Below are 23,000 nucleotides of genomic sequence, written 5' to 3' on the forward strand. Positions count from 1 at the left end.
TTATACTCGAGTCAATAAGTTTTCCCAGTTTTTTGGGGAAAAATTAGGGGCCTCGGCTTATATTCGGGTCGACTTATACTCGAGTATATACGGTATGTCTTCCTGGCACTATAGTGGTCCTTTAATTATAGAGATGTTGTTGAGTAATTCTGCTTTAATGTCAGTAACATTCACCCACAATCACACACAGAGCAGATGTTGCTTAGTAACAGGCTCCGCCCACACCCAGTTTAAGTGGGCGGAGCTAACCCTGTTGTTATGCTCCGCCCACACCCAGATCAGTATTACCGGCTCCGGATTCCCACTCCGGGATTTCCAGTTAAATCTCTTTAATTAGACTAATAAATCATTCAATAAATTCTCAGCCAGGCATTGCCCCCACATACACAGAATATAGCATGAAGCGGCTCAGTGAAGGTGGCAGTGAAGGTGTGAACGTGTCTGATGGGGTCACACAGCTCATAAAAGGACAGCCGCCCGGCCTCGTAGTCCAGGAATATCCGCAATCTCCGGCTGGAAACGGGGTGAGGTAACCAGATTTTCTTACTGTCATGCAGTACAATATACTGATTATAGTACCCCTCCAAACCCCAGGACTTGTTATTATTTCCAATCACTTCCTGAGCTCCTTCCCTGGCTATACTGGGATAGGCCATCCCTACCCTCCAGTCCCCTGATTCACTGCGCTCCACTTCCCAGTAATGTCGCCCAGAGGAGAAACTCGTGGAGCTTAGAACCTGATAATACTCAAATCTCTCTGGTGTTTTTGGTCGTCTCCGCTTCATATATCTATGCCAGGATACAGTTTTCATATCACCCGATACAGTTGCAGTATTAGCAGCCGTGTTTACATCCAGTAACATGTCTGAAGCCCTGTTTACACCCAGTAACATGTCTGAAGCTATGTTTACACCCGGTAACATGTCTGAAGCCGTGTTTACACCCGGTAACATGTCTGAAGCCATGTTTACACCCACTAACATGTCTGAAGCCGTGTTTATACCCACTAACATGTCTGAAGCCGTGTTTACACCCGGTAACATGTCTGAAGCCGTGTTTACATCCACTAACATGTCTGAAGCCGCGTTTACGTCCGGTAACATGTCTGAAGCCGCGTTTACGTCCGGTAACATGTCTGAAGCCGTGTTTACACCCGGTAACATGTCTGAAGCTGTGTTTACATCCAGTTCCATGTCTGAAGCCGTGTTTACACCCAGTAATATATTAGCCGGTACATGGAGCTGTCTCTTTATTCCGGTCACAATCCCAGCTAATCCTGAGTGTAAGGTCGCTGAGATCAGACCCACATCCAGATCCCCTACAGCACGGACCTTGTTATCATCTCTCTCTCTGTCCTCATTATCTCCCTCCTCAGTATCACAATAGTCAGCGCTGTCTGATTCCCGTACTTGTAAGACAGTTACAGGATCCGTCATGTTACACAGCTCCTCAATGTGACCCATCTTCCTGGACAAATCCTCCTTCTTTATTTCCATCTGCCGGATTAGATCTGAGACTCGGAGTGAGACCTGCCTGGAGATCTCACTCAGGACTCGCTTCTCTAGAGCTTCCAGCTGTTCCTTGATGCCCCCAATCAGGGCAGTGACTTCCTCTGTTAACCCAGCTGGTTTATCTGACACTTCTCTCCTGAGCTCCTGCAGGCTCTGGACTCTTTTCTCAGCCTCCTCTCTCCTTGAGGTCAGTTTCTGCAGAATATTTCTCAGTTTCTCCTTCTTCTTCTCAGAGGCCACATTCAGAGTCTCCACCGCGTGTCCCCTGTGCTCTCCATCCAGCCTGCAGGACACACAGATACAGGCAGCATCCTCAGAGCAGTAATATTTCAGGATTTCCTTGTGGACGGAGCATTTCCTGTTCCCCAGTGAAGTGGTGGGCTCAGTTAGGACATGTTCTGCTGACTGGCTGTGGGCCCTCAGGTGGACTTCACACAGAGAAGCTTCACAGTGCAGACATGTTTTAGCAGCAGGTACAGGAGAGTGAACACAATAAGTACAGGAGATCCCAACCTCCTCCTGCTCTGGGTGAGTAGATAGAAAACTCTCCACTATGTTACACATTATCAGGTTTCTTTTAAGCTCCGGTCTTACCCTAAACCTGTGTCTGCATTCAGGACAGGAATATTCCCTCTCCTCCTGGTTGTCCCATGTTCTTGTGATACAGACCCAGCAGTAGCTATGTCCACATGTCAGGGTTACAGGATCTGTATAAATGTTCGTACAGATACAGCAGGCCAGCTCGTCTCTTAGATCAGCAGACGCCATCACTGAAAGCAGCAACAAGAGACGAAACTGAAAGTTTGTCTTTTATCAGAAATCAATTGGACATTGAACCCAGAAATCAGTGGGACTGGTTTTACCACATTTCACAATCAGGGTGCGGACAGTTTGTATCAGAGGATTTAACTTCCTGACTGTTAACCCTGAGAGTTCCTGATGATCTATCTTTTCTATAGCACAATATTCAGAGGGTATATTATTATTATTATATTATTTGTATAGCGCCATCACATTCCGTAGTGCTGTACAATGGAATTGTACTAATGTAACTAGAAAAGCTAAAAAAAAAAAAAATATGAGTGTGTATGTGTCAGTGAGTGTGTTACTGTGTGTGTGTCTGTTAATGAGTGTGTTAGTGTGTATGTGTCAGTGAGTGTGTTACTGTGTGTGTGTCTGTTAATGAGTGTGTTAGTTTGTGTGTGTCAGTGAGTGTGTTACTGTGTGTGTGTTAGTTTGTGTGTGTCTGTTAGTGTGTCTGCTAGTGAGTGTCAGTAAGTGTGTTAGTGAGTGTTACTGTGTGTGTGTCAGCTCCGAATGCGCATAAGCGTCAAGAGCCGCGCGCGCACTCAAACCGCCCACAGGAAAGCATAACTCAATGGAGGCGCCTCTAGCGGCTGTCAGTGAGACAGCTGCTAGAGGCTGGATTAACACTCAGTGAAGTGATCTGAGTGCCTATAGTGGTCCTGTGGTCCTGTGACCAGGTGCCCGCCGCCATGTGTAGCGGCCCCGGCCCGCGCAGAGTAAGCGCCGGGGGAGAAAGCGGGGCCCACGGATCAATTTTCGCACCGGTGCCCAATGGATCGTGTGTACGCCACTGCTGTGTCCATTAACCTCCAATCTCTCTCTGAATTTTCTCAAAGAACAGAATTCTCACATTACTTCTCCATACAAATCACAATTTTACACAACTAGCAATACTGACAATGGAGCTCTTAAAGTGGCTCAGGGCCGAACCTCCTTCATCTCATAGAGGGCCAGACAGAGCCGGAGCTCCAGGTCCAGACAGGGTCCCCTCTCTGAGCCTGGGCCCTAGCTGGCCGCCTTGGCCACCTAATGGGTAACCCGGCTCTGACCTGTGTGGTAGTAGTTTGAGATCTTTATGAAAGTGGCAGAATTAGACAAAGATTTTATTTATTCAAGCTTTGATCGGTCTATTTATTGTAACAGTTCAATTAAGAGAAGCTCGTTTTGAACCTGGTGATGGAAGATAGTCTATATACCAATTAGAAGAAATGTCTGTCTGTATCTGGTAAATACTAATAATGTGGAACTTTTCCATCAATGGCCGGATTCCTCTTTAAGATTCCTGACCTAATTATCATGGCTAACGATTCAACGTCCTCTGATGGAGTTTTTTCTCAGATCTCATTGAACGTTGAGCCATGTTCTCCATTTATACGGTCTGTTTAGTTATTTTGCCAGTAGTAATTAGCTTTCCCTCATGTGGTAGTCCTGGCTCTGTAGGTAGGTCTGGATTCCTATCTATACCCCATGGCCAGTTACTCGGAAAGACTCAAAGAGCAGAAGACTTAGATTTTAATCAGCGATGGACATTTGTATCTGTGGAAGAATCAGTCTCGACCATGATCACCTCAACAAGGTCTTCCAATACCTTCAATGAGGTTATCTCTGGAATGAGGGGATCTGATGAACAAAAACTAACCGTTCAAACACACACCCCAACTTTGTATTAAAGATGGGGTGATAACAGGTACCTGCTCTGTGGTCAGGGTGGGAGATTTTAAACGTATTTACTATAGGAGGGATTCATTGTAACCTGTAGTCGTGCGGCATGTTGGACGTCTTTCTTGCCGGTATACAGCGTAAGACTGGAGAATAATTGGCTCTTAATTCAGGCTGAGAAAACCTTTCTCCAGATGTGACTTCTAAAGCTAGAACGAGCTCACAGCGACCAGTGAAACAAGCAAAAAAGAAGCCACAGGCAATAGGCACTGTGATATATATGTATGGTGGCAGTGAAGGAGTTAATCTGTTTATATGTACGGTGGCAGTGAAGGAGTTAATCTGTATATATGTACGGTGGCAATGAAAGAGTTAATCTGTTTATATGAACGGTGTCAATGACGTAGTTAATCTGTATATATTAGTGGTAGTCAACCTTTTTCTACCTACCGCCCACAAATGCATCTTTTTGGTTGAAAAAATGTCCTTACCGCCCACCAGTTTTCGCGCAAGTGCGGAATATTTATTAGAAAGGAGGGTGTTTTAAAAAAAAAAAAATTAAATGTACGTACATTTATCTTTTTATTTCTACTAAATGCATGTTTATAATGTTTTTAACTTTATAAACTTTAATGAGAAAACAATAAAGTAAATTGAAATTACCTTTATTAGTGATTAATGAGACCCTTGAGGTTGATGCTGCGAGACTAAATATTTGATATCTGGTTCGATTTTTGTAAGGAACAAACGAAGGTCTCCTCTTTCGGTGATATTCAGACAACTTCTCTGTTTGCGCATAATATGATTTCTCATCTGTGCGTCAGCTCCCCTCCTCTCCCTCCTCAATTCCCCTCCCCACCTTTTTTTTATTTTTTAACCTTCCTTATAGCAATGCCCAGTAGGAAGGCTGAGCTAGGTATTCCACTTACTATTACCATTATAACAGACCGGCAGGCAGGCATACAGACAGACAGACAGGCACACACAGACAGACAGACAGGCACACACAGACAGACAGACAGGCACACACAGACAGACAGACAGGCACACACAGACAGACAGACAGGCACACAGACAGGCACACACAGACAGACAGACAGGCACACAGACAGGCACACACATACAGACAGACAGGCACACACACACAGACAGACAGGCACACACATACAGACAGACAGGCACACACATACATACAGACACACACACATACATACAGACACACAGACAGGCACACACACATACATAACATACAGACACACAGACACACACACACATGACATACATACAAAGACACAAACAAACACACACAAAATATTTTAGTCACCCTCCTGTTTCCTACCTTTTAGGTGCAGGAGGGTGACTTTCCCTGGGGTCCAGTGGTGGCTCAGGTGGATGGAAGACAGAGTTTCCATTCTGACTCCCTGGTCTTCCTCCCGCGCGGCTCTCAGTGTTAGCTGGGAGGAGTGACGTGCAGTCACTTCCTCCCAGCTCGGTGATGTAATCACAGGGGTCCCGGTCGCGCTGTAAAGCGCCCAGCGCTGACCGGGACCCCTTACAATCCACATCCATCGGGTGGCCCTGACAGCATGGGCCACCCGATGGAACCCTCCATATGCGGGGGCCGGGGCCGCAAATGGTGATGGCGGTACCCGGTCACACCCGCCCGCCTGGTCTCTCAAAATTAGAAAATCCCTAACGCCCACCTGGAATCCTGAAACGCCCACTAGTGGGCGGTAGGGACCAGGTTGACGACCCATGGTTTATATGAACGGTGGCAGTGAAGGAGTTAATCTGTTTATATGTACGGTGGAAATGAAGGAGTTAATCAGTATATGTATGGTGGCAATGAAGGAGTTAATCTGTTTATATGAACGGTGGCAGTGAAGGAGTTAATCTGTTTATATGTACGGTGGAAATGAAGGAGTTAATCAGTATATATGTGTGGTGGCAATGAAGGAGTTAATCTGTTTATATGAACGGTGGCAGTGAAGGAGTTAATCTGTTTATATATATATATATATGGTGGCAGTGAAGGAGTTAATCTGTTTATATGAACGGTGTCAATGACGGAGTTAATCTATTTATATATATGGTGACAGTGAAGGAGTTAATCTGTTTATATATTGTGGCAGTGTTTATATGAACGGTGTCAATGACGGAGTTAATCTATTTATATATATGGTGGCAGTGAAGGAGTTAATCTGTTTATATATATATGGTGACAGTGAAGGAGTTAATAAATATATATATATATATATATATATATATATATATATACAATAAACAAGATCCAGCGCACTCTCCTATCTACTAAACAGCAACTTCAATGTTGACAGATTTTATTAGTTTTTAAAAGTTTTTTTTTAAAAAACACCTTATCTAGGCAAAAAATAATGGGGATTTAGTTACATTATATGATCATACATTGCATAAGCCTGCCACAACGTCAATGTACCCCATCTTTGGCAGGTCCTACTCTCACAGTCTAATGTCTGCTCTTATGAGATTAACCACTTACTTGGGAAAAAATTCCATCTGAGGCTCTCTGCAGTACAAGGCTAAATAGGGACCTGAGATGAGGCACCTGCGACAGGGAGGGGTGCAAAACCAAGGAGTTGGCTAGACTCTCAAATATATATATATATGAAACATGGGGGATGGTTGCACTCACCTGAACATGCTTAAATGGGGTGCTGCTGGGGGTCGCAGGTGCCTCATCTCAGGTCCCTATTTAGCCTTGTTCTGCAGAGAGCCTCAGATGGAATTTTTTCCCCAAGTAAGTGGGTTAATCTCATAAGAGCAGACATTAGACTGGGGGGAGAGGGGGGCTGGCAGAGCTGTAACTTACCTCTCCTGCAGCTCCTGTCAGCTCTCTCCTCCTCCGTGCCGTCCGTTCAGCACCTCGGTCAGCTCCCAGTGTGAGCTGACAGAGGAGCTGCACGGACCGGCGCGGAGGAGGAGGGAGCTGACAGGAGCTGCAGGAGAGGTAAGTTACAGCTCTGCCAGCCCCCACAGCCCCCCCACTGAACTGCCAATGCCACTGGACCACCAGGGAAGTAGAGCCCCCCTCCCTGCCATGTATCAAGCAGGGAGGGGGGCCGAAACAAATATATAATAATAATAAAAAATAATAATTAAATTAAATAAAAAAATAAGAAGAAATAATAATAAAAAAAAATATTAAAATAATTAAAAAAATATAATAATAAAATTGCCCACCCCCCACCAAGGCTCTGCAACACACGCTGCACACATATATACGCACGCTGCACACATATATACGCAAACGCTGCACACATATATATGCACACGCTGCACACATATATACGCACACACTGCACACATATATACGCACACATATATACGCACACGCTGCACACATATATACGCACACATATATACGCACACGCTGCACACATATATACGCACACATATATACGCACACGCTGCACACATATATACGCACACATATATACGCACACGCTGCACACATATATAAGCACACGCTGCACACATATATAAGCACACGCTGCACACATATACGCACACGCTGCATTCATTATACACACACTGTAAATAAATATTCAATTAATATATTTTTAGGATCTAATTTTATTTAGAAATTTACCAGTAGCTGCTGCATTTCCCACCCTAGTCTTATACTCGAGTCAATAAGTTTTCCCAGTTTTTGGGGGTAAACTTAGGGGCCTCGGCTTATATTCGGGTCGGCTTATACTCGAGTATATACGGTATGTATATTCTTCGCCCTGCTGTACCTCCTCCACCTACTAACTTGACTGCCTCAGACTTTGCAACTCACTTCACTGACAAGATCTCTACAATCAGAGAAGAGATCTCTCATCTTTCTCCTCCCCCTTGCAATACTTCCCCTAACTTCACTCCCTCTGATGTTCTATGTTCATTCGCACCCGCTACATTGGAAGAGGGTTCTGCTCCAGTCCTCCCGCCCCACCACCTGCTCCCTAGATCCAATTCCCTTGCATCTCATCCGTACTCTGTCTTCTTCTTTCTCCACCTCTCACTAAAATTCTCAATCGCTCTCTCTCCTTCGCCCTTCAAACATGCAACCGTAACCCCAATTCTAAAGAAGCCCAATCTTGACCCTAACTCCCCATCCAACTATCGTCCTATCTCGCTACTGCCTTTTGCATCCAAGATCCTTGAAAGAATTGTGAATGCGAGATTGACAGACTTCCTCGAATCAAACTCTCTGTTAGACCCGCTTCAGTCTGGTTTCCGCGCTAAGCACTCTGTGGAAACGGCACTGAGCAAAGTATCCAATGATCTACTCGCTGCAAAATCTTGTGGTCACTACTCTATCCTAATTCTCCTTGACCTGTCTGCGGCTTTTGACACTGTTGATCATCAACAGCTTCTTCTCATCCTTGGCAATATCGGTTTACAAGATATTGCTCTCTCCTGGTGCTCCTCCTACCTCTCCCAGTGCTCTTTCAGTGTTTCTTTCTCTGGCTCTGCTTCTTCTCCCCAACTCCTCTCTGTTGGTGTCCCTCAAGTTTCAGTCCTTGGTCCCCTACTGTTCTCCATCTATACTGCCTCCCTTGGTAAACTCATTAGCTCCTTTGGCTTCCAATATCATTTCTATGCAGATGACACGCAAATCTACCTGTCCTCTCCTGATCTCTCCCCGTCCCTCTTGACTAGTGTCTCTGACTGCCTCTCTGCTGTTTCTAACTGGATGGCTGCCAACTTCCTTAAACTAAACTTGACCAAAACTGAAATTCTGGTCTTTCCTCCCTCAAGTGTTGTTACTCCTGTTCTGTCTCCCTCCAAGTCAATGGTGCTACCATCAACTCCACCACGCAGGCTCGCTGCCTAGGTGTTCTCTTTGACTCCGACCTCTCCTTCAAGCCTCATGTTCACTCTATCGCCAAATCCTGTCATTTCCATCTCAAAAACATTGCGCGCATCCGCCCCTACTTAACGCCAGATGCGACTAAGGTGTTGGTCCATTCCACTGTACTTTCTCGCCTTGACTACAGTAATCCGCTTCTCAGTGGTCTTACGTGCTCCCAACTTGCGCCGTTACAGTCCATAATGAATGCGGCGGCGAGGCTCATCTTCCTGTCCGCCCGCACCTCCCATGCCTCACCCTTCTGTCAGTCCCTAAATTGGCTTCCTATAAAATATAGAGCTCAATTTAAAATTCTGGTTCTTGCTTTCAAATCTCTACATAATGCTGCTCCCACCTATCTATCCTCCCTTATACACAAGTACGTCCCGTCTAGGCCCTTACGATCTGCTGAAGACTTACGTCTATCTTCTGTCCGTACTCCCACCTCTGATGCTCGCCTTCAAGACTTCTCGAGGGCTGCACCGTTCCTGTGGAACTCGCTTCCCTCCTCCGTTAGATGCTCACCCAGTCTCCACTCCTTCAAAAAATCATTAAAAACCCACTTCTTCACAAAAGCATATCAATTAAACTCTTAATAGCTCCCAACTGATTCCTCTTCTGCAACTGTCACTAGTCTAATACTATCCTTACCTTTTGTGTCATTTTACCCCACTCCCTCTAGCATGTAAGCTCATTGAGCAGGGTAAAGCGCTGTGGAATTTGACGGCGCTCTATAAATATAATAATAATAATATATATTTATATTATCTTACATGTTCCCAGGCCACGGCCTCCCTCGGATATCTTATTAAAGCCATGCCAACATTTCTGAGTAACACATATCTATTGCATAGTATTAACATTTTATTTGCAATCATACGCAAGCAAACCTTAAAACATTGCTGCTACAGGCTATAAGTCTGTTTTCTTTCCAACAATCCACACTCATCATACTACTTTCTTTTACCCATTTCAGGCTGTCAAGCTTATATATATATATTTGGAAAGTCCTGAAGGGGGATAACGTACTAGGTACCATTTTGGATGAGAAATCTAGAGTCTTTCTACTCACGTGCACCCAATCTCAAAAGCATGTTAGCCCCAACACTTAAAGACATGAAACGAAAAAGTGAAAATTCGGATAATGTAGGTTTCCACAAATGTGGTAAATGTTTGGGCTGTAGAAACAACCCGACTCAAGCATACAACCACTAAACAATTTCAGAATATGAAACAGGACGAGGACTTTAAAATCAGGACAACTTTGAGCTGTAATTCGAGTGGTGTCATTTACCTTTTGATATGTCCCTGTGGAAGACACTATGTAGGACGGACTAAAATAGTTTAAAATAAGGTTAGGGGAGCATATACCAAATATCAAGAAGGGATTAAGCACCCATAACCTCTCAAGACATTTTTCTAATTTTCATTCAAATAATCCAGTAGGTCTTAAATTCCTAGCCATTGATAAAGTAAATGTACATTGGAGAGGAGGCGATCCAGAGAAAGCCCTAGACAGAACTGAGGCCAAATGGATTTTTAAACTTAATAGTCTGGAACCAATAGGCCTAAATATTGACTTCGAACTAAATGCATTTCTTTAGTTTATTTTATTTATATACATATGCATTTTTATTGTATTTTATTGTAATATTATATCTCTTTGTGATAAGATGCAATAATGAGAAATGTTATGTCTTTCAGAAAACCAGCTACTTTGTAAATAGGATGATTAAGTTTATTTTATAACTATTAAATTATAACTTTTTAGGGGAAATTAAATCCATTTTTGTAACTATTAGATAATTATTTATAATCATTAGATAATCTCTTTTTAGGTATAATCTATTTTTTATAATTATTAGTTATATCCTCATAGGTATCATTTTGATGTGGGATTATTTAAAAAACCTTATTGTACTTGTATTCAATTATTGCACTAACTCCATTTTAACTTCATACTGTGACAATCCTCCATTTTGTCCTCCTAACCTGACTTCTTCAATACTCCATTTTGTCCTCATAACCTAACTTGTTCATTTTAAAACTACCTTACATGACAGAATTTCCCAGCACATCTAATACAATAGAACAAAGACTGTATTTTCTATAAAGACATGATTAACACAGGAATTGCTGACTTTTCCTTAGATTTGCAACATAGTATAGTTTGAAGGCCATGAGAACACAGTAGTAATGAAATGTTCTATTCATAAGAGACCTTGCACCTGGCCACGAGGCCTGAGATCACCGACCGTGTAAAATGACGCTCAAGACCCCTTGTCCCCCCACCCGTGTCCAGAACAATCCCACCTCTTGGTGGGTGGACACGGGACTAACCACTTAGTTTTTAAGCCAATTAATAATATTGATAGGTGGACATTAATCCCGACACTTAACAATTAATCCAATTAATGATGTTTATTTGCTGATATTCTAATAATCAATGATGACGTAAAATGTCTCTTAAAAGGACCTGCGCGTCCGCTTTTTAATCACTTGCCAATAAATTTTCTCGAAGTTATTTTAACCTGAACCTTGTGTGTCAGACTTAATTACTTCAGCGTATATACGCAATTTATTTTATTGATTTGGACAGGAACAGATAGACATTTAAACATTTTGGTTTACTGCTAAAAAGTACCATAACAATTTACTTCACCAAGTCTATTTTTATAATCAGATTCTTTACAATTATCACTTTTTTTTTTTTTTTTTTTTTAGGTTCAATTTCTTCATTTATTTTTATTTTTTTATTTTTTATTCTATTTTATTTTATTTTTACAGATTCATACTGATTTTTTTTAGGTTCCAATATATAACCTTCTAATCATTACTGCATTATTGTTCATAATGGGATTTGGTTAAAGTAATGTTACCATTTAATCAACTAACCTTTGTTTATATTAACAACGAATTATGGGTTCATTTGTATTTGCCTTATTGAAAATGCAAAGTGATTTATTTTATTCATTCTATCGAAAATGCCAAGTGTTTGAGTGTATTCATTTTATTAAAAATGCCAAAGTAATTTATGTAGTAGAAATTTGCTTTTGAAATAAACATGCTCCAGCAGATAAGGGGTTAATGTTGTTGTAACGAAACAATTAGACCAGAACGTATTTAACACAAGAGAGAACCGAGAATGCCATCCTCTGAAGTGATCCTCTGATCACGAAACGCGTAAGGCGGCATTCTACTCTGAGTCCCAGGAGAGCAAGCTGGAACGCAAACCGGAGCCGCAGTGGAACGCACGCGGCTGTCAGCAAGTCTGTCTGCAACACGAGGAGGTCCACATCTGATTTCATCCGGCCGGTGAGAGATTTTACATCTTTTGGACACTCTCAATTCTGCACTGGACAGCAGTTGCTCTCCACACTTGGGAACTTTGAGTATTTTATATTAAGTGTGTTAGTTATTGACAGTGAATTGTTGCTAATAAAATCGTGTATATTTTAAGCAATCTGTCGGCTGCACAGTATAATTGACATAGCTTTTTTTCTACTACAGTGGGATTACACATATCTTTCCCCAATTTATTTATCTTTAAGTGTATTGGTTGATACATATAGTGAAACCTCTACTAGATTATTTTTATTCAGCTGTATTTGTCTTGCCCTCATATGGGAAGAAAAGATACAAACAGCTGAGACATTTGCTACATCATTTTGTTATTTTGTGAAATCACATTGCAACTACAAAACTATCTCCACAGAGTCCTGCAAATTACTATTGCTTATTCAATAGGTACCCAATATTTATATATATTTGCTCCACACGGGTTTTTCCTGTGAATTTGTCATACTACCAGGTACGTACACCTGCTCATATGGTATTTCTACCATACATTTCATCCCCCTAGGTTAGAGTGCTGGCAATAGGGTCACAGGCATCCCAATAGGTATTTACCCCATCTTGGCAATCGCCATCAGTTAGTGGTCCCGCGAGGCCAATACCCCGCCTCAAACGTTTCCGAGGCAAACACCCATCGGACCACACGTTAGCTAGCCGCCTCGCATGTTGCATAGAGAGGGCCTCACCTCTCACTCCCTTCCCCGGTTTCCTGTCTTACAGTCACCGAGTGGCCTCAATAACCCCTCGCGCCAATGCATAGAGCCTCTCAAGCCGCTTGGCAATTAGCAGGGCCTCATCTGTCACCAAACAAGTATAATGTTTTCGCCATCCGGCCTAGCTAGCCTGCCAGTACAATTTGGTGGTTTCCTATACTAATGAATTGTTTTGTTTATAGTATGTCTCAGGAAGGGGTAGAGGATTTCTCCCTGTCTAGTACCCCGGCTAGAGCTTTCACTCCCACACAAGGAGGAGAGCTAGCCAGTCCAGCATCGATCAGATCCTGGACGATCCCACGTATAAACCACGGAATTGAGGAGACGACAAATCCCCCTACCCCGGTACAGCAAGGAAAGCAGAACTTTTCAAACTGCTATGCACATCTACAAATAACATGGATGCCGGGGAAGGACCTAGCCAGTCCAACCCAGGAGATATACATGCCATGTTATCCTCACTCATGGCGTCCATGAGCAAGGTCAACTCCAGGCTGGAGAAACTTGAGTCGGTCACCACGGCCCTTACTCTAGCAGGGCCACCTGCTGCTGCTTCACAAGCACAGCTGACTTGCCATTAGTTGCTCCAGCCATCATCCTGGATGACCAGGAAGTTAGCCCGGCTCATATGATACCTGAGCATATAAAAAGGGATATCCTGGAAGGTAAAGACGTCAACCTGGCTTCCCTGTTGATTGCCTCCCAGGATATTGTTGAGAATAAAACGTATGCTTATGATGATGTATCTATTGTTGTCAGGTCTAGGGATGCCCGCCTAAACAGGAAACTTACTATCCCTGAATTTGTACTAGCTTTTGGTATTTACAGGGATGTCATCTGTGCGGTCTATCCCAACAGAAGAGAGGAGTTTGATCTCTATATCACAAGCTGGTAGACCTGGGCAACAATAATGGTGGTTCAGCCTTCTATGACTACCATAGGTCTTTTTCTGCAAAAGTGTCTGGAGCCTTCTCCCAGTACGGAACACGATCCAACTGGGGAAGGATTGATACCGTCATTTTTGCAGACACTTTGCAGGTCTAAGAACACTGGTTTGTGCATACTGCTCCTCCACAGCCCATACTACAAACTTTTGTCCCAACACGGCGGACGAACATGCCTCCACGCAAGGAGCTAGTTCCTCTGGGGTTCCAGAGAAGTTGTCACGAGACAAACTGGGACGCCCAATCAAGTTTCTGGGCAAGTCCCAAATATGTAATAATTTTAATGTTGGGTCTTGTAATTACAGTGGATGTAGACTATTGCATGTCTGTTCAAAATGTTTTAGGGCACATGCAAAGACCATGTGTCCAAATAAAATGTATTCCAAGCCTTACCGAACGTCCATTAATATGCCAGTATTCACTGCATTTATGTCTCAGCACCCATCTGGACACCTAATAGACTTTCTTATCTCTGGTTTAACAGAAGGCTTCCATACAGGTATCCTACACTTACCAGTCGGAACTCTGGAATGCCCTAATCTACAATTCGCCCAACACAACCCCACAGCGGTTGACACCCTCATAGCTCATGAAGTGGCTGAAGGCTTCGTATTGGGGCCTTTCAAAACTCCCCCATTCACAGAATGGCGCACTAACCCCATTGGTATTGTCACAGGGAAATCTTCCCAAAAACAGAGACTCATCATTGACTTATCGGCACCCCACTCATCGGCCAACCCCAGTCTTAATTCCCTCATCCCCTCTGAGGAATTCTCCCTGCAATACACCACCATAGATCACGCCATTACCTCTATCATACAAGCAGGGGTTGGAGCCTGGCTCAGTAAGACCGACATTACCAACGCCTTTAAATTAATACCAATCCACCCCACACTGTGGTACCTGCATGGCATCAAGTGGTCCGGGAACTACTATTTTTTTTCTCTCCCGGTTAACCTTTGGGTCCAAAAGTAGCCCAGCTTTTTTTGACACATTTGCCGAAGCATTATAGTGGTTACTATTGAACATAGCCAGATGCCCTACGGTATTACATTACCTGGACGATTTCCTACTGGTCGAGGAGAACACTTCCCCTCCTACTAGTCTCAAAGCAACCACTAAGCTATTTGAGCAACTAGGTGTACCTATCTCCCCTAAGAAAAGAGAGGGGCCAGACACGGCAGTGGCGGATCCAGAGCCTGATCTCGGGAGGGGCACTTGTAGATTATTTAAAGAAATAATCCAGACACAATAACCACTACAGCTCAGTGTAGTGGTTATGGTGTCTATAGTGCCGGGACCCCCTCCCAGAGTAAGTAGTCAAACCGTTTAAGAACAGTTTGACAACTTACCTGAAGTCTGCTGGGAAATGGGGCTGTAGTAGTGCATAGGAGCAGTAGTGTGTGTGAGTGGTGCAATGCGTAAGGGGTGCAGTGTGTGAGCGTGTGTGAGAGCGGCAGTGTATGTCAGGGATGCAGTGTATGTGTGGGACAGTATGTGTGTGTGTGTAATAGTTGCAGTGTGTGTGTGAGTATTGCAGTGTATGTGTGAGTGTGGGCAATGTGTGTGTATATGGGGCGGCAGTGTATGGGGGCAGTGTGTGTGTATGGGGGGCAGTGTGTGTGTGTATGGGGGGCAGTGTGTGTGTGTATGGGGGGCAGTGTGTGTGTGTATGGGGGGCAGTGTGTGTGTGTATGGGGGGCAGTGTGTGTGTATGGGGGGGCAGTATGGGTGTATGGGGGGCAGTGTGGATGTATGGGGGGCAGTGTGGATGTATGGGGGGCAGTATGGGGGCAGTGTGTGTGTAATGGGGGGCAGTGTGTGTGTGTGTGATATAAGGGTATGGGGGCTTTTTTTTTTTAATATATATATATTTTTTATTTAAATAAATATTCTATGTCCCCCCTCCCTTCTTACCTTTACTGGGGGAGGGGGGACATTTCCCTGGTGGTCCGGTGGGCGATTCATTGGTGGTCCCAGTGGGGAGAGTGAACTCTAGCCCACGCTCCCGGGCTAGAGTTCACTCTCGCGAGATTTGGAGCGTTGCCGTGGTAATGCTCCAAATCTCGCCAGAGGAGGACCCGGAGGAGCTGCCACCTGACCTCCGGGTCCTCTCTCTTACTCCCTCCCCCGCCGGCCGCCAGCACAGTGCCTGCGGACCGGGGAGGGAGATCTGTGATCTCCCCTCCGGTCCGCACGCACATTGCAGGGCTGGCAGGGGAGGGAGAGGGAGACAGTCGGTATTCTCGGAGGGGGCAATTGCCCCGTTGCCCCCCCCCCCCCCTGGATCCGCCACTGAGACACGGTTATCACTTTTCTGGGTATCCAATTAGACTCAGCCACAATGCAAGCGAGCCTACCACACGATAAGATAGAGAATATTCTCACTTACATAAACAGCTACCTTCAGCTCGGTACTTGCAACCGCAAAGAGCTACAGTCCCTGCTGGGATCACTAAATTTTGCTATGCGCATCATACCTCAAGGCCGCTCTTTAAATCACGACTATTGCATCTTTTTCCACTTTTCCTACATGACACGCACAGGTTGTCCTTAGATACCCAAGCTATGGCAGATCTAAACATGTGGAAGAGATTTTTATCCACTTGGAATGGTAAAAGTATGTTCCGCCCTCAATTGACTGACTCATCTCCCACCATTTGGTCAGATACGGCATCTACCACTGGTTTTGCAGCAATTTTTGGGAACGCATGGCTTTGGGGCAGCTGGCCTTCAGCAGTTCAGGATTTGGAAGGTTTTTCCACTACCTCAGCTCTTTTTGAGATCTATCCCATCGTGGCGGCTGCCGTAGCATGGGGTCATTTATGGGCAAACATGCCAGTTTGTTGCTACTCGGATAACCAGGCAACCTGTCACATCATCAACAAAGGTCGTTCCAAATCCCTTACGATCATGAGATTTCTGAGGAAACTCACTTGGTTGGCAGCTTGTCATAATTTTTTCCTATGTTGTTTCCATGTTCCAGGTGTATGTAACACAGCTTCTGACAATTTGTCTTGCTTTAAATTTCAGGCGTTTCATCAAGCACTCCCGTCAGCGGCGCCCACAGCCACCATCACTCCAACATTTCAACAACTCATACTGGACTAGAAACCATCATGCAGCATAGCAGGACATTGTCCCAATTGGCACTTTCAAACAATACACACAAAACATACAACAGGGCTTTCACACTATTCAAAAGATTCCTTCTGGAACATAACATCATGCAACCATTTGTTATGACATCTTTTTGGGGGTTTGGTTCCTTTTGCCACCTTGAACTTAAAATGTCATATAACACCATCAAACTCTCTCACTGGCATTCAACACCACATGCTAATCTTACACCCAAATAACAACAGTTTCATGGCCTCTCACCAAAGACCATACTCAGAGGTATTCAGAAATCAGAACCCACACATACAGCCCAGAGGCTACCCATAGATAACCATATCTTTAAAGCATTATCTAACCTGCTTGACTTAAAACCGTTTGACACCAATACAAACTCCATCATCAAAACAGCAATATACATAGCTTTCTATGGATTTCTAAGACCGAGAGAATTCACTACAACCTCCACGACCCAAACTACTCCTTTCCTCCTCTATTCCCACTTGACAAAACATATGGATCATTACATCCTGACTTTACCTCACTCCAAAACCAGTCAGCACATACCCGTAAACATTCCGTACTTTCCCACGCACAACAGATGGTGTCTGTAACGGACCGTTTAAACAAAAAAGGGGAAAAATCAGTTTAGGCGATAATCCCCTTTTCACAGACAGGCACAGCTACCGTAAAATCACCAAAACTCACGAATTGGATATGGGTGAATGCACCAAACTCCCGAACTGCATACAAGGGAATAAGGTAGCACTCCAAACTGGAACCTCACGAATAGCTGCTAGCAGACGAACAGGAAAAGCTCCCAAGCGGCTTACACTCCTGGCAGTCAGTCCCTATCAGCATACAGTGAATCCCCCCAAGAACGAGACAAGGCTCCGTGTTGAGGGTCAAGCAGTGGTCTGTTTATTGAGGGCTACCTGCCCCTGTATTTATGCAGGTCTCCCACCTGGTGGACACTCCCCTAGGGGACCAGATGAAAGACTGTAACAACGGACAGACAAGTAGCATTTCAGGACATACAGAAGTAAAACATCCCCACAATGCATCCTGGCTTCCTCTCCTCTGCCCTGGAGAAGTAATTCAATTATCTCCCAGGACAAAGGAAAAACTCCATTACACACGTGGGGACACAAAGACAGACTATCACTTTAAAATACATAAAGACACATTTTATACATAAAACACAGACATGTAACATATGCCCAGATAGCTCAGGTCTGAGTGCACATTATTAGGTGAATGGCACTCAGACCACACAAATACAGTTTAATTGCCATGGAGCCAAAGTCTTTAATTACACTTATATGCTCCATGGCATAGCTATCTGGGTTAAAACATTCTTCCAACACAAAATACCGAATTTCCATGCATTCACCAAATCCATACGAATTAGAACCAGGGGCTGGAGGTTCAGCGGTGCCTGCACGTAAAAGTGTCCGATTTTGGTGCATGAAAGCCGGGCAGAAAAGCGCTGGCTGCCCGGGGAGCTCCAGAACACCGCCACCTAGCGGCCGCTAAGTGTAACAGCGGCCACCCAGTAACAATCAATTAAGCTGCGGTTAACCGCAGCTTCAGGGAGGTAAATGGAGGGCACACTCCAGCTTCTGGGTGGCCAATTAACAGCGCCGGCCGGCTTCCCACGGCTCTGGGGAGGTTGCAAACAGGCTGTTTGTTCGGTAGATAGAATCTACCGAACGGCTGTGCAGAAAGGGAGAAATAAATCCTTCTGCACAGTAAAATTAACCCTTTAGCTGCCGGTCCATAATCCAAAGGCAGCAGGCAGGCAACCAGGCTCCTCCAATGCAATGTGGCGAGGTTGGTCTCGTCACAGTGTCCAGTCAGGGTTCTTGATGCCTACATACAGCATCATAACTTACTACCCTCACAACCATTACTACAGCTGCAAGGTTCAGTACTCACCACTACAACCTTCATGACCTACGTCAGGTCTTTGCTCACACAACTGGACCTCAACGCAGCCAACTACTCAGGGCACTCCTTTCGTATAGGAGCCGCGTCCACAGCCTCCAGTGTAAACATCCCAACTCATGTTAGCAAAACACTGGGGCGCTGGAAGTCATCCGCTTACTCACGGTACATACCAAACCCAGTACAAGAATTAAGGGATGCTTTCAAAAACATGTCTGGTTGATAAAATGTATATGTATTGGTTGTCTGTAAATAAATTTGTTTACTTCAATTTTGCCCTCTTCTTTCTCAGGCCTACCTCATCGTCGGTTCCGGCACACCACAAGCGACTTGCTCTTTTATTATCCTACATTTATCTATGGTATTTCACACTGTACCATCATAAGCACCTAACACAAGTATTAAGGCAATTTGCCTGGATTTGTGGGAGGGGCTGGTTTGCTACCTCTAGCCTACTTAAGGCACTCCCCTTACCTTGCTCATTACCATTCGAGGTCAGAGTTGAATGACCCTCCCACCACACCACATTTTAACATTTATTTCCTTTCTATTTCTTTTCCTGGGTAGGCCCTCTTCTTTCTCAGGCCTACCTCATCGTCGGTTCCGGCAAACCACAACCGACTTGCTCTTTTATTATCCTACATTTATTTATGGTATTTCACACTGTACTATCATAAGCACCTAACATATATATATATATATATATATATATATATATATATTTATATATATATATATATATATATATATATATATATATATATATTTATTTATTTATTTATCTGTTTATGTGTGGTGGCAATGAAGGAGTTAATCTGTTTTGTCTGGTATTTGAATGTGAGGAATATTGCATATTGTGGCAGTTGGTCAGACAGGCAGGTATCTGGGCTGGAGGGGGAGGAAGGGGTTAAATTCTTACCTTTCTCCAGCGCCGGGCTCCCTCGGCGCTGGGGACTCTCCTTCTCCTTCGGGCTTTATTGGCTGAATGCACATGCGCGGCAAGAGCACATTCAGTCAGTCCATAGGAAAGCATTCTCAATGCTTTCCTAGCGTCTTCTCACTGTGAAAATCAGTCGGAAGCGCCTCTAGCGGCTGTCAATGAGACAGCCACTAGAGACTGGATTAAAGGGAAACTCCAGGCACCCAGACCACTTCTGCCCATTGGAGTGGTCTGGGTGCCAACTCCCACTACTCTTAACCCTGCAAGTGTAATTATTGCAGTTTTTTTATAAACTTAAATAATTACCTTGCAGGGTTAACTCCACCTCTAGTGGCTGTCTACTAGACGGCCACTAGAGGGCACTTCCTCCTTCATAGCACAGAAAACCTGTGATAGAGCGTCGCTGGACGTCCTCATGCTGTGTGAGGACCTCCAGCGTTGCTCAATTCCCCATAGGAAAGCATGGAAAAGCATTTTCAATGCTTTCCTATGGGGAGCTCTAATGTGCATGCGTCGCATTGCCGCGCATGCGCATTAGGTCTCCCCGGCCGGTGGGCGGGATCGGTCTCATCCACCGGTCGACGCAATGCAGAGGAGGAGTGGTGGCGGAGGGAGAAGCAGCTAGGTGGGACATGTCGCTGCCTCTGGTAAGTTACTGAATGGGTTTTCACCCCTTCAGCAACTGGGGATTGTGGGGTGGGAGGGAGAGGGGACCTGCAGTGCCAGGAAAACGGATAGTTTACCTGGCACTGGAGTTTCCCTTTAACCGATATGTAAACATAGCAGTTTCTCTGAAACTGCTATGTTTACAACAGGCAGGGTTTACCCTAGAGGGATCTGGCACCCAGACCACTTCATTAAGCTGAAGTGGTCTGGGTGCCTATAGTGGTCCTGTGGTGGAACCAACCTCGCCACTGAGAACTGGAGAAGCCTGGTTGCTTGCCTCCTGCCCAGTGATTATGGTCCCTGGGAGGTATTGCCCTTTAAGGGACTGAATTGGGGCTTATGGACTGCTACCATAATGTACTGACACTTTAAGAACTACTTTTGGACATGTGGATTGATATAATACTGTCCCTAGCCCTTTAAATACTTTGGGGACAGATTGGTACTTTTGTATATGGCACTTCAGACACAGTCGAAGCTGTCGAAGCAGTCGAAGCAGTCGAAGCAGTCGAAGCTGTCGAAGCTGTCGAAGTTACCGAAGTTGTCGAAGTCGTCGAAGCGGCCGGTATCGGACAAAGGACCACGTGGCGGCGGCCATTTTAACTTCGAACACCGCCGACCCTTAACATCAACTCCACTTCGACACTTCGACCAAAGTCGAAGTACAGGCACACTTCGAATGGGACTTAGCCGTTTTTATGCCGGGAATTGACCGACCGCACAGCCCAAATCTATGGAACTGTTTTGGGCAAGAAAATGTGCTTGCGGTCGGTCATAAAAGGACTTCCGTGTAACTTTTGATCCACTGGAGGGATTTGCCTGAATTTTGGAAGTGTTTATGTTTAAAGTATGCTGAGTCTGAATATGTGATTTGTATGTGAATGTGATGTATGGTTTTGAAGTTACAGATATTGTGTAAAAGTTAAACTGTATAATAAGTGGATTATCTCTCAGGCTAAGGGGAGGGGATGTGTGGGTTGTACCATATCTCGGATTGGTTATTTTATGCCTCCCCCTGGGTGTGGCCTGTATGTGTGAGATGGAAATAAAAGCCAGGCTGGATGAGCCAGTCCACAGTTCCTGTTTTACCCTCAAAGTGATGTGTCGTCTCATTATTGGGGGGAAGGATTTATTGCATGCTGTTCCAGTTGACTGCTAGGAGTACAAGCCTATTCGTATGGTTCCTATTCAATGGTCTACAGCATTCATATGCTTGGGAGAATTTAAAAGGTTTCTCGGATTCGGTGATTGTGGTGTCTGCCAGAGTGCTTGGAGTCCTCAGGAAGCACTAGGAGCATCCTTTAACGGAGGTACCCGGTCGGGGTGCCAGGCGATCCGTTACATTGGTGGCAAGCGGTGGGATGGCGTCCTAGTGCGAGGTAAAGCAGCTCGGAGACACAGTACGTTTGGATTTACAAATTGAGGGTGACGCTAGTGTGCCTACAGCGTCCCTGTCTACACAAAGATTTGGGAAAATGGGGTTCGTAGACCCCTGGGCAACACACACACCTGAGGAAGAGAGTGAATTAGAATGGAGAGATAATGCCCGGAAAGAATTATGGTATGATGCCCTGGAGGAAGTCCAGTATCAACGGCAGCAGCGCCTTCCTGGTGTCGCATACCAGTTGGAGGAACAAATGGCCTGGCGGATGCCGCTTCTGGGAGACCAACCTGGAGGGCAGCGGGTAAGACAACTCGAGTACCTCGTGGAAAGGGAACTGAGCCTGGACGCCTCATACCGGGCACTGTGGTGGTGCACCTTCCAGCCAGAGACGTGGAGGGCAGAGGGCATCCAGCCAGAGGGGGAGAACTACACGAGCCCTGGCCTGTTGTGGAAAGCCTTAGTGGAGGATGTCGACTTCGGCAGTCCAGCAGAGTCACGGTACTGGGCTATCTTTCATTACCGAGGTGAGATGATACAGGGCCCGAGATCTATTGGACTGGGAGAAGACCTCCGCCATTTCGCTGCCATGGAACGAGAGCTGGAGATGGACTATGTAGAACTATTAAATTCCTGCCAGCCGCAGAGCAGGGACGCAGACCGGGAAAACTGGGTGGCAGACCCAGACCTGCTCGCCTATAGCTGGGAAAACGCGGCAGAGGTACCCCCTGCTTCACTACCAGTTGCAGAAGTAGGGGACCTCATAGACTGGTCCTGGAGAGACCCACAGATGGCAGGTGGAGATGGGATCGAGGTCTCTCTACCGGCCCTACAGGGATGCTGGGCAGTCGGCCCAGATCCCCAGCGGCAGGTTACAGTTCAGAGAGAGGAGCTTGTTACACCCTCTCTCCAGCGGCAGCCTAACCCATCAAGGGGAGACCGTAAGCCTACACCAGCGCAAGTTACAGTTACAGGTCTCTGCGCCCAAGTTACAGGGAGCTGAAGGAGCCGTCCTCCCTCCCCAGCGGCAGTGTGATTTGTTGGGAATTGGGAGACCGGTCTCCATTCCCCAGCGGCAGAGTATCCAG

At 45.2% G+C, this 23,000-nt stretch overlaps 1 protein-coding gene across 1 annotated transcript; it reads right to left on the reverse strand.

Annotated features, from left to right (window-relative positions):
• Positions 1-230: 230 nt before the first annotated feature.
• Positions 231-2,311, reverse strand: LOC134585313 (E3 ubiquitin-protein ligase TRIM39-like). Its single transcript, XM_063440733.1, has 2 exons — positions 1,238-2,311; positions 231-886 (listed from the first exon to the last, which is right to left on the reverse strand). The coding sequence occupies exons 1-2, from the start codon at positions 2,277-2,279 to the stop codon at positions 351-353; spliced, it is 1,578 nt and encodes a 525-aa protein (XP_063296803.1). The 5' UTR covers positions 2,280-2,311; the 3' UTR covers positions 231-350.
• Between the last annotated feature and the right edge of the window lie 20,689 nt (positions 2,312-23,000).

The sequence above is a fragment of the Pelobates fuscus genome, unplaced genomic scaffold (genome assembly GCF_036172605.1).
Source record: "Pelobates fuscus isolate aPelFus1 unplaced genomic scaffold, aPelFus1.pri H_2, whole genome shotgun sequence".
Classification (NCBI taxonomy): domain Eukaryota; kingdom Metazoa; phylum Chordata; class Amphibia; order Anura; family Pelobatidae; genus Pelobates; species Pelobates fuscus.

Excerpts from the sequence above, each read along its gene's own strand:
- LOC134585313 (XM_063440733.1), bottom strand. The coding sequence starts at position 2,279 with ATGGCGTCTGCTGATCTAAGAGACGAGCTGGCCTGCTGTATCTGTACG. Across the intron at positions 887-1,237 it reads CGGAATAAAGAGACAGCTCC|TGGGTGTAAACAGGGCTTCA; the intron begins ATGTACCGGCTA and ends CAGACATGTTAC.